At 36.7% G+C, this 13,138-nt stretch overlaps 1 protein-coding gene across 6 annotated transcripts in view; it reads left to right on the forward strand.

Moving 5' to 3' along the window:
* The window catches only part of Ankrd28 (ankyrin repeat domain 28), a 156,371-nt gene that overhangs the window by 88,771 nt on the left and 54,462 nt on the right, over positions 1–13,138 (forward strand). For all 6 annotated transcript variants that reach the window (XM_020176983.2, XM_074043859.1, XM_074043860.1 and 3 more), the window contains 4 exons: positions 3,329–3,529; positions 4,905–4,992; positions 6,911–7,053; positions 10,147–10,359. In XM_020176983.2, the coding sequence (XP_020032572.1) occupies positions 3,329–3,529; positions 4,905–4,992; positions 6,911–7,053; positions 10,147–10,359 (645 nt within the window). The remainder of the gene's footprint in view (positions 1–3,328; positions 3,530–4,904; positions 4,993–6,910; positions 7,054–10,146; positions 10,360–13,138) is intronic.

Here is a 13,138-nt window from a genome sequence, read left to right on the forward strand (position 1 = left end):
AAATATAACTTCTATATACATGGAACATCATGTTTCGTTTAAAAAGAAAAGTTCATAGTTATCAAAAGTGCTAGAAAATCTGACAATTATCAGTTTTTTTGTTTTTGTTACATTCTGAAATCAAAGGAAGCTATGCTTTCTTCCTTTAACAGAAAATATAGCTCTGGTCACCGAGGGATATATTAAAAGAAAGGTCTTTTCAAAGGCAAAATTTTAGGTAGTTTTTGGTTTATGTTTTTGAGATACCATGAGAGAAGTAAACCCTACACACAGTAATTGGAATCTATTTTCTAAATTATCCCAAGAACACAAAAAATAGGTAATACCGTGTTAGATGCATAGGAGAAAGTAGATGGATGTGGTGATGCATGCCTGTGTCCCAGTACTTGGGAAGTGTGAACCAGGCAGATTGAGACCAGGAAAGGAGGGAAAAAAGATGCACAGGAGAGAGGTTAATTTATCACAAATATTTGTGTCTTATGGCTTAATTCCTTCACTGAACCTGGTTGAAAAGACGTGTGTGTGTAAGAAGCCACACCATACTGCTGAATCCTCTGTAGACTCTGCTGTTTACTTTTTTAAACCTAATTAAGAGTTGTTTTCAGTTCTGTCCATATAACTGAGTAATCACATTACTCATTTGAGACATTAGTGGTCATCTAGACTTTGTATTTATTTGCAAATGTGTTAACCCTTCTTTTTCCTGTGCCTTTCTTCAAATCAGTGGTAAGAATTACTTAAAACACATACAGAACCAAATAGCTAATTAGTGCTGTTGAATCTTCTAGATTGTCCCAAGATATTAATAAATGCCCTTTGAGTATGAGTTTTAAATTTTTGTCATTACTCCACATTTCATATTCCACATTATTTAAATTGACTTACCTTTTTTAAAATTAAGCCACACCAGCAAGCATTTCTTTAGACACATACCCTCTAATAACTGAAAAACTGAAATTGAAGAAGTTATAGTGCATTTGTTGCTAAGAGTCAGTCCTTGGTTATTCCCACATTCTTTTTATGTGCTGATAATATCTAGAATTATACTAGGATGTAACATCGGACGCTTTGGTTTATAGTTCTAAAAATTCCCAATTTTTAATGTCTCCAGCCTTTTGAGATTTTCTTTAGTTTTTTTCCTGAATTTATTACTCAGATGTGTATTACTCTGAACAGTAATAGTAGACCCAGTATTCTGAACCTTTATCTTTGTTGATCGTAGAGTCTTACTTGCTATATTTTATAGCCACCACCACCCCATACTGGATTTGTACTCAGGGCCTCACACCTGCTAGGCAAGCACTCTACACTATAGCCTTCTTTAGGAGCCATCCTATCTTCATGAATTAGATTTACTCTTGCTTTTCAGTGAAACAAAAGAATTGTCTTGGTTTTTTTTTTTTTCGTTTCTGTTGGTAGTGCTGAGGACTGAACTCAGGGCCTTGGACTTGCTAGGCAAATGATTTGTATAGTTTACTTTTCAAATAGGGTCTTGTGCTTTTTACCTGAGCCCACCTTAGACTGCAATCCTACCTGTACTTCCTGCCTAGCTAGGATTACAGGAATGTACCACCGTGCCCAGTTTGGCTTTCCAGATAAGCCCTTGCTCACTTTTTGCCTGGGCTGGCCTCAGTCTGTGATCCTCCTACTTCCACCTCCTGCACATAGCTGAGATTACAGGTGTGTACCACCATGTCCAGCCTAGCTTTGATTTTTTTTTTTTATTCTTGCTTTGCTGATAGAACATAAATATTTTCCAAACTTAATGTTGTGAATCCAGAGTGAGAATGAATAAAAAGGCTGATATCCCTAGTATGCTGTTTTGGCACAATTTATCCAATCATAAATTCTTCATTTTATTGTAATTATTTTCTGGTATATCCACCCACATACCTATCAGCACTCTCCATTTTAAGTGTTAGTTTTATCCTCCAAGCATGATACGCTGTTCTCAGAAGTGGGGATATGAATTATGGTAAGGTTTGTATCTTGATTTTCCAGAATTTTCAGTACATATTTTTCTATTTCCTTTCTATATTCCTTTTTAAAATTGAAATACAACTTAAAATAAGATGCACCAATTTAAGTGTACAGTCATAAGTTTTAACAAATATATAATGCCTGTGTCACCTTTGCCCTAAACAAGATAAAGATTTCTGTTATCCCAACAAATCCTTCATGTCCAATTTCAGTCCCCAGAGGCAACCACTCTTCTGATTTCTATCAATATAGAGTAATTTTCCTTGTTCTAGATTTTATAAAAATGGAATCAAACAATATGTATTCTTGTGTCTTGATTTATTTTGCTCACCATAATAACGTTTGCTACTCAGCAGTAGAAGCTGGGTAGTGTCATTGTACAAATGCATATCAGCTTTCTTATTCATGGACATTGGCATTTCTGGTTTTGGACTGTTATGAATAAATTGTGTGCATTCTTGAATGTATCTGTTTTTATTTCTCTTGGGTAAATAACCGGAACGGAGTTTTGGGGGTCATAGGCCTCTGTGTCTTTGATTATCTGGCTGACTTCCTTATTAACAGATCAGTAGATTTCTGGGCATCAGTCTGGTCTTTTGCATACCTCTTAAATACTTGTATTCTTTTCCATATTTTGGACAATTCTGATTACTTTTGTTTCAAAGCCTGAAAATGCTGTGGGTGATTCATGAATAATAGTATTTTATTTAGTCTTCCTTGATAACTTTGTATATTTATATCTGTTCACACTTTCTAACACTTTCCATGTGTATTAGTTTATTGTACCTTATGGCAAATTTGAGAATTGTGAGCAGGCAGTATCCCTGCCCCCCGCCTTATAGATATGAACACCAAGAAGAGTCTGTTTTACAAGACTTGTGAATAGTGTGAACCTTATAAGTTGTAGAACTGAGATTCTGCTCTGATTCTGGTCCTTTTATTTTCATACATAGTTTGACATTCATCTGTGAAAGACAAGATTATTGCTGTAAGGAGCAAAATTTTGCTAAGTTTCATTCTGTTCATATTACTTAATGTTGATGGTGTACTGAATTCTTTGGAAACTGCCAAGAGTCCATTTTATAAGTGTGGCATTATAAGCTTTTCCATGTACTTCTGGTTAAGAACAATAACAAAAAAAATATGCTTTTTTATTTTTCTAGTTTATCTAGACCAAGAGATTTTTCATTTTATAAAGTATAGCACGTTTAATACTTTGAGAAATGTTATATTTTTAGTTCTTATATTCACTTGTTTATAGAGATCTTTGTCGGAACTTTTTTTATTTTTTGCCTCAGGAAATTTTGTTTACTTTAAACATAAACGTTCATTTATCTTCATATTTTAGGAAGCAGTTCAGGTACTTTTGAAGCATTCTGCAGATGTTAATGCTCGAGACAAAAACTGGCAAACCCCTTTACACATAGCTGCTGCTAATAAAGCTGTAAAGTGTGCTGAAGCTCTGGTGCCTCTTCTGAGTAATGTAAACGTGTCTGATCGGGCAGGAAGAACTGCGTTGCATCATGCAGCTTTCAGTGGACATGGTGAGGTAGGTGCGTTCAAACACACTGCCGTTATCTTGACTCACCTCCAACTCTTGCTTGGTAGTGAACTTGCTTTTTTTGGCTATTTAGTCTAAGCAAAAATACCCATGTTGCTTATTTTCAGCTAATGTTGCCTGTGACAAACCTTTATGTTTTTGTGGGTTTTTTTCTTTTTCCTCAAATTTAGAAATTTATTTGGTACATATTATCTATACACTTGAATTTCATATCCTCAAACTTAGAATGACAAGGAATGCTGCCAACTGTAACACAACATAGAAATATGTTCTGTTTGTGTGGAAAAATCTGGGAAGAAGGCAGTTTCATTGTTCTCTTGGAAGGATAGTAGCAAGGAAAAGCAGTTTAGAAAATATTAACATTTAGTCACCATAATTCTTTAGTGACAGAACCATCAAAATAAAACAATTTAGTTACCTTTCAGCAAATTTCATGTATAGGAGTGGAACTAGACAAGAGTTAGAACATTCAAAGCTAACTTATCCATTCCTTTTTTATTCATCATTTTTTAGTGTTTTGATTTTTTTGTTTGTTTGTTTGTCTGGGTTTTTTTTGAGATATCACTGTGTTTCCCAGGCTGTTTACAAAACTTGTGGGCTCAAGTTTTCCTTCCACCTCAGCCTCCTGAGTAGTTGGGAGTACAGGTGTGCCCCCATGGTGCTTGCTCCTAATACTTCATTTTTTGCAGTTACAGAATCTCTAAGAGGTAGAGTGACATTCCCAAAATGTCATGGCTGGTAGGTAGGTAGTTGCCTCAGTGTTCTTTTCACAGTACCACAATTTTACAACATAAAGAATCCTTGACTCCACTGTAGTTAAGGTCACAAAATGTGTCCCTACATGAAGTCTGGAATGCCCTTCAGTGGCAAAACATTTTAAATATGATTAGCTATAATTACTCTTTTTGGTACTTTATGAGGTAAGTAGACTACACTGTGACCTTCTGGTTTAATTATACTGTAGATACTACATTTGTGCTTGAATTAAATTTAAGAGATTTCTGGGGTAAGATTGTGCTTTGCATTCTAATAACACTTTGGACTATGAATAGGAATAAAACCTCTTGTTAAATATCCAACTTTAGACTTTTCAGTTTTATGCTTAGTTGTCACATAAAATACCAGGACACAAAGTGACATTTGAAAAAGATACTGCTTCCTAACCTCAGTAACACCCACAGTGAACCCCTTTTTCATATTTTCTCCTGTTATGTTAAACGGCCTACACTATTTAGTCTAGCTCCTTCTTTTCTATGAATGCAGAAATTCAGTGCCAGAGAAACTGAGCTGAGTAGTCACAAGGCACATTCCTGAACAATTCTGCTTCTGAATTTCAATGGAACTGTGTTTACTTTCATTCCAGATGGTCAAACTACTCTTGTCCAGAGGTGCCAATATTAATGCTTTTGACAAGAAAGATAGGCGTGCTATACATTGGGCAGCATATATGGGTATGTACTTTTTAAATTCACTTTTGACATACGTGTTTAAGAACGATGAGCGTTTTAGTTCTTGCCATTTGTATAACATTTCTTTTAATATAGTGAAAAGTTATGCCATATCTCAGTTTGCTGCCCAAGTGGAACCAGCGTGGTAATGTGAGGTTTGCCGCAACAGAAGTACAATGGGTCCAGTCTTACCTAAAAGCTGTTTCAAACTAATTATTTTTACCTTTATTGAGAGAGACACCTCAGACATGGGCCAAGAATGTTTAATATTGGTATTTACTAAAATGCCATTCTCAAACCCATCTTTGTTTTTATTGGAATATTAAGATACAAATTACAAAGGTATATTAAGAAGCCTGTTATTTTGGGCAACACACTGGATTAAACCTGCATCATGTTTGAGTTCTGTAATAGTAATTTCACAGAAATAAACAGAGACAGTACAAGCCTTTCTGCTGTAACATGATATATGTGCTTTTGAAACATCTTACCTTTGCGCTTGAAAACCAGTTAGAGTTCCTGGGGGGAAATAGGTCTGCAGTATACCACCAAAAGCCCTATGAAACTTTGCGATCAAAGCATTAATAAAAAAAATTAACTGATTTTTGAGATAACTTGGAGAGACAGGGAGGCATTTAGGCTACTTTAAAATGCACAAAAACAGCAGCAGCATAGAAATGTTGGCCTATGGGTACCAAGATCATGCAGATGGAAGTAAATCTCTAAGCACAGAGGAAATATAACCTGCCATGAACTTTGGAAGTCCTGTGAAGCTGGGGTTGTGCTTCTGGGAGGAAGCCATGAATGTGGACATTCATTTTTCAACTTTTTAAAAAGGAACTCCTGGGCTGGGGATGTAGCATAGTGGTAGAGTGCTTGCTTAGCATGTGTAATTCTAGCTGGGCACAGTAGCTCACACCTATAATCAATCCTAGATCTGGGGGGTTGTGGTTCAAGATCAGCCCTCACAAGTTGTTTATAAGACATTATTCAACTAATTTAAAAAGCTGGGCATAGTGATGTATTCCTGTCATTGCAACTACACAGGAAGCACATATAGGAGGATTGAGGTCCCGCCAGTCTGGACATAAAAATGAGACCCTATCTCAAAATAACAGAGCAGAAAGGGATAGGAGTGTGATTCAAGTTGCAAGAGTGCCTGCCTAGCAATCACAAGGCCCTAAATTCAATCCCTAGTACTTGTACGTATGTGTGTATATATGTATATATACACATATATTTGTGAAATGTAAGTCTGTTTCTACTATCTTGGCTCCTTTGGTTAGGAGAAGTCACATGTGAATTGGCATATTTCCTGTGTGGTACTAGAATCATTCCATGATCTACCAGTCGTACTATCTGATTACAAAGACATATTGCTAGGTATTCTTAAAGGCATAACTTATTTTTGTAACTCTTCCTCTTGGTTTTGCCTTTTTTCCTTTCTCTCATATAAAACTAAAAGATTAAAAGACAATTCAATGGAGGATTGTTAACTTTAAAAGGTATACAACAGCACTGGGGATGTAGTTCAGTAATAGAACACTTAACTTAACATGCATGAGGTTCTGAGTTCAATCCCCTACACCAGAGAGAGAGGGGAGGAAGGAGGGGAGACTGAAACAACCTATAGGGGTTGGGAGAACGGAAGATCTAGGCAAAAGGGAGATTGTAGATAATAGGGTTATCACTGGATAAAATAATAAGTTATGAAATATTAGTTGCCTCTACTAACATTTAACAGTATTATTTTGAGTTCTTATATTTTTCTTCTAGCCTTAAATTATAGCACCATTTATTGGTGACTGACATGCCTTAAATACTTAATACGTGTTTTTCCTTTATTGAAAGGTGTTTGAATTATATTTAATATTTCCTGTTTGTTCATCTCTTTGTTTTTTCTTCAAAAACACATTTTCAGGTCACATTGAAGTAGTGAAATTACTTGTGGCACATGGAGCTGAAGTGACGTGTAAAGATAAGAAGTCTTACACACCTCTTCATGCAGCAGCCTCCAGTGGCATGATCAGCGTAGTCAAGTACCTTCTAGATCTTGGAGTTGATGTGGGTATATAAATTCAGCAGTATAAAATAATGGAGCATTTTATATAGCAATATTTTTGTCTTTTAACCGAATATTTATAGTCCTTTAAATTCCTAGTATACTGATTTATGACCAAGATACATAATTTACCAAAGTATATTAAGAGTTAAAATACATTCATAGGTGAATGATTCACCAGAGCCTTTTCTTTTCTATCACACTTCAGGCCCTAAAGCTCCATTTGCTCCAGTTCTGTGAGACCCAACAGATCAGACACACTTGGGTTAGGTGTTTATGGTATTGCAAGTCTTACTACTATAATAAGTGTAACTCTCTTTAAATGACTATAGCAGATCACATTATGAGACATTGGCAAGAGCTAGACAAGAACACAGACTTCTTACTAACCAAGTGTAAGTACTATATGCTTTAAGTATATAGTAATATAATTGTCTTTGGTTAGGAAGGGATGTTGCTCTATCTGGAAATATTTGATTCCTGAATCAAGGTAGCTAAGAATACCTGGCTTTCACAGGCCATCTTTTAAATACATGTACTTTATTCCCTCTCACACTATATTTTTTCTTTTTTGAGGGAGTATGAGTGGGAAGAAGTTGGTTTTTTGAGAAAGAGTCACACCTTGTAGCTCAGGCTAGCCTGGAACTCGCAGTCCTCCTGCTTCAGCCGCCTGTGTATTACAGGCTTACATCAGCACATGGTTGTATTAATATATTTACTCTTGTTTTAGGGACAGTTGGGACAAACTTGATAGTTTTTCAAAGCTACAAAGTAGGAGGCGTGGCTCTGCTAATAAGAGGCAAAAAAAAAAAAAAAGTAGGTAGTAGTCTGTTAGACAAAAAATACATGACACAACTGTAGACCTTGGATAGGCTGTTAATTTAAGGACCTTGAGAAACACTTTACTGAAAACAAGCAAGATTGAAAATATGGGAGTTACAAGAAGTTGCAAAACACTCCAGCATATTATCGTATGGGATCTGGTAGATTGTAGTGTAGGTACAAGTTTCATTTCAACTCAGCAGCTTCTATAGCTTTGTTTTAACAGGGTGATACACTGCCTTAAAAGCGCCCCCCCACACACAATGTAGATAAATGAAGCAACCTTGTTTCTAATCACTGTTTTAAATCCATTCTGCTACAGCTTTTTTCTTGATTTTTTGTTGTTGTTTTAATGATACGGGAACTTGAACTCAGGGCCTTTTGCCTGATAGGCAGGTACTCTCCCACTTGAGCCACATCTCAGCCCCCTCTGCTGCAGTTTTTAAACTTATTTTAACTAAACTTCCATGGTGTTGCAAGCCTATAATAGGAGCACTCGTGTGGCTGAGGCTAGTGGATAACTAGTTTGAGACCTGTCTGGGCTACATAGCAAGGCTCTGTGACAAAAACAGAAGAAAAAGAACTTACTGACAGTAAAATAACATTTGTAAACTCTGATGCTAGTTCTTTGAAGTAAATGAACCAACTTAGAGCCTGTTAGTGATTGATATCTGACCTACTCTTTTAGTTTCCTAGGGATACCATTACAAATTACCACAAATTAGGGGACTTAATGCAATAGAAATTTAATCTCTGAAAGTTCTGGAATATAGAAATGCTAAATCAAGGTATCTGTAAGATTGGTGCCTTCCAGAGCTTTGAGAGAACAACTTCTGTGATAAAATCTAGATACCTTTAAATGTTACTTTTTTACTTTACTGGTTACATTGTTCTCAGAAAAGATTAAAGTTAGGATAAGCTGGAGCCAACTGCAAGGTTAGCAGTCCCCTCTAACAAGGCCACCTTCACTTTTGAACAATTAAAAGATTGAGAGGGCTCCCCAAATCACCTTCAGGTTTGATAACTGAAAGCTGTAACACTCACAATATGGCTTATTAAAAGGGGAAAATACAAATTAAGATCAGATGAAGTAAGGGAGACAAATAGGGTAGACCTGGGAGAGTTCTTAAGGTGAAGTTTCTGTCATTTCCTTCTCAAGGAGTTAGGACCTGTTACTTTCCCAGCATCAATGTGAGCCACCATGCTCAAAGTATTACCTACTAAGAATGTTCACCTGAGCTTTATTTGTAGCGTTTTCAATTTTGGCTCCAATTACATAAGCATGATTGGTTATCACATGACTAATTGCAATCTCCAGGTTTGCTAATAACTCACAACCCATCCCCCACCCTAAATCACAGATGTAGTTTTCTAATACCTAGTGTGTGACCAGCCCCTACCCTAAACAAGTACACTATCAGATGTGTCATAAATTACCTCCCTGAAGTCAAGGGCTCTCTGTGCACCAACACACCTGGCTTGTTTTTTGAGATTGGGTCTTGCTAACTTTTTGCCTTGGCTGGCCTCAAGCCATGATCCTCCTGATACCTACCTCCCAAGTAGCTGGGATTACAGTCATGAGCCACCGCATCTGACCCAAGGTCGGGTTCTTTACTAAACATAAAACTTTAAAGTATTTCTCCATTTTATTTATTAGAAATAGAAAGGGGAGACAAAAACTGAGCTGCATGAGTTTTTCTTATTATTTAGCACATTCTTTTGCTTTTTTGATAAATGTCAACACGTAAAGCTGAAAAATATCTCAAGTTGGTAACAAAAATGAATTAAATAGAGAAACATGCCATTCACTTTTAAAAATCCTGATCTCTACTTTATTACTAACTAACCTTAGTCCTTTGTAATTAAAAGGTAAAAAGGTGAGAAAGCATGTTCCCGAATATACCTCAGAATCTTCAGTTTTTGTTTATTCTTCATGATTCTTAGAGTTAATTCTGTAAGTCCCTTCTGGTATGTAAAAGTTTGAAGAATACATTGTTTTCGTTTTCCTAATACATCTCTTTTTAGAATCATCATTTGGTTATATATATATGAATTATACTCTTTAAATGTACACAGCGTACTTCACACCAAATGCTTGTTGTTTATATTCATTATTTTAAAATTTTTTAGCATTAGCAAGGCTAATCTGTGTGCTTATCCCTTATTCTTTCTGTTACTTTAATAATTTGATTTGCAAGCACAGATTCCTAAAATGACCCACGATGATAATAGCAAGCTCACTTTAAGAGTCACACTATTTTTCCTTCCAATAGATGAATGAACCAAATGCCTATGGAAACACAGCTCTTCACGTGGCCTGCTATAACGGGCAAGATGTTGTAGTGAATGAACTCATAGACTGTGGTGCTAATGTGAATCAAAAGAATGAGAAAGGATTCACTCCTTTGCACTTTGCTGCTGCATCAACACATGGAGCACTGTGTTTGGAACTTCTAGTTGGCAATGGGGCTGATGTCAACATGAAGGTATGAAACAAAAATCAACATTCCTATTTTAAGTATTTAGTTAACTGGTTAAAACAGTATCCATAACAAATGCCATTCATCAATAAAAAGGAGCTGCTGGTAAACTTAGCAACAGGGATAAATCTTAAAAATATTGTGCTGAGTGAGAGCAGGGATATATATTCATTTCCATTAAGTAAGGTTCTAGAACAGATGAAATTCCATTTATATGGGGTTCTAGAATCTATAATTGAAAAAAATCAGAACAGTTGTTGCCTCTAGGAGGAAGAATAGACTGGGAAAAGGTCATGAAGAAACTTTATGGGGTGACGGTAATGTATTATATTTTGATAGGGCTTTGTGTAATATAGACATGCACTTGTCAGAGCTCATCATATGGTACTTTAAGACTTGTACGCTGCATTCTATGTACATTTTCTCATAAGGAAAAGAAAATCTTGTGTGTTGGGTAGTGACGTGTATACTGCAGTGACACATGGCGTCTGTGATTAACACAGCACCAATTGGATAGATGTATCAATAATATGATAAAAGATATCCAGTAAAATGTCAGTGGTAGAATCCAGATGGTATGTACATGGGCATTCATGCTATAGTTCTTTTTTGAAATTTTTCTCTTTTGAAAGTTTTCAATTTTTCTGTTACGAAATTTTTCGCTATGTTAAGAGAAGCCTTGGGCTTCTGATGACAGTCACTTTCATGAGCATGTATTTGACTTTTAGAAATATGTGAAAATTCTGAAACCAAAATAAATTTACTTTGTGTAATCTTGTGAGAATGAACATGAAACAAAGATTTCTAATATCTGTACTTTACGGTACATAATCATTTTAGATTGTCTGAGGTGCTTTCATTAATTTCTTCTGTGTCATTCTTGGCTTCATCATTTGAGCACTTGACAAAACTGTGTCTTGTAGTACGAAGAAAACCACAGACAAAATCGAACCATTTAGGACTAGTAAAAATACTTAAACTTAAGGGCCAGGTGTGATTCCCAGGTACTCAAGAGGTGAAGAGAGGATCTTGGTCTGAGGCCAGCCCAGACCAAAAAAACACAAGACCCCATCTAAAAACAAACTAAAGGCAAAAAGAGCCAGAAGCGTGGCTCAAGTGGTAAGAGTGCTTGCCTAGTAATCATGAGGTCCTACATTCAAGCCCCATTACCACCCCCAAAATAATCTCTAAACACACTTTAAGCGCTTTTTTCTTTTTCAGATAGTTTCTTATGTTTTCACCTGGGGCCAGTCTCAGACCATAATCCTCCTGCCTCCACCTACTTTGTACTTGGGATTACAGGTGTGCACCACCATGCACAGTTTGTTCTTTGAGATAGTGATAAAGAAATCCAGGGGAAACATCTGAAGGCAAGTAGGAGCTCACTCGCCCAGCCAGACCCCCAGTTTCACAGATATGCTCCCTCCCCGAGCTGGCCCCGGTTTCACAGATGTGTTAGTGTGGTACGCTGTAACCTTGTGCTAGTGCGATAAGTTGCAACCTTGCCGCTAGTACTATATGTTGTAACCTCCTAGTGAGAGGCTAACTGCCACGTCTGCTTTTGTCTTTCTGCATTCTGAGTCATAAAAACCCCACAGCCCTGAGCTGGGGGGCCAGTGCCAGTTTTGGAGAGATCCAGGGTGCTGGCCCGCTAGCATAATAAATCTTCCTTTCCTCCAACCCATCTGGGTTTGAGTCTTGTTCTTGCTGGTCCAACATTCTTCCCGCAACAATAGGGTCTTGCTAACATTTTTTGCCCAGCTAGCCTTAACCTGCAGTTCTCTTATTTCCACCTCTCAGGTAGCTGGGATTACAGGCATTGAGCCATTGCACCCAGTGAGAATTTTAATTACATGAAATTTGAGGTCCTTTTTGAAGGTATGATGAACACTGTCTTTCAGACTGATAGAGGAGCACTTTTTCTTACCTAACTTCAGTGAAGCCTTTAATGATGCCACTGACCCATTCACAACTATCACATCAAGTCTACCTATAATTAGATCATTGGTTTTAATTGCCCTCTCCTAGCTAAGGTATAAAATTTATTCAGATCAGACCCAGGTTAGGAAAGACATGAGATACCATAAAGAACCTCTGCTGTGCTTAGGGCTCTCAAGTCACTGAGTGACATTTTTAATAGTTTTAAGTTATTACATAAAAATATATTGAAGATAAGTTTGAACTACTTATTTTAACTTGAAGAACTCTTGCTTTTTCTGATAATCAGTGCCCAGAAAAATACCTAAATGCTTGTGGGAAGGAAAAAAATTGGGGCTGGAGGTAACTGGGGGTTTTGAACTCAAGGCCTCATGGCAAATGCTCAAAACTTGAGGCATACACCCAGCCCATTTCGCTTTAGTTTATTTTTCAGGTCGGATCTTGTGCTTTACCTAGACTGGCCTTCTATCTCCACCTACTGAGTAGCTGAGAAGATAGATGTATGCCAAAATGCTCAGCCATTTTTGTTTTGTTTTGTTGCAACAGGGTCTCCCTTTGTAGTCCAAGCTGGCCTCAAACTATTGATCCTCTTGCCTCTGCCTCCCAATTGCGCCACCATGACCAGCTTAAAAATTACTTTTTTTTTCCCTCCTGAAAGATCCAAGTAATACTTTTTAACCAACATTAAGCTATATCAAAAATTAAAATTCTGAAATTAGCATTCCTCAAAAGCAAGTTCATAAACAAATTTTTTCAGTCTCTGTTAGACCTGTTTATGATAAAATGACCATAGTTATGTGTGATAATGACCATAGTTAATCTATGTGTGGTAAATACCGTGGAAATA

This window comes from Castor canadensis, chromosome 10, assembly GCF_047511655.1.
Source record: "Castor canadensis chromosome 10, mCasCan1.hap1v2, whole genome shotgun sequence".
Lineage (NCBI taxonomy): Eukaryota > Metazoa > Chordata > Mammalia > Rodentia > Castoridae > Castor > Castor canadensis.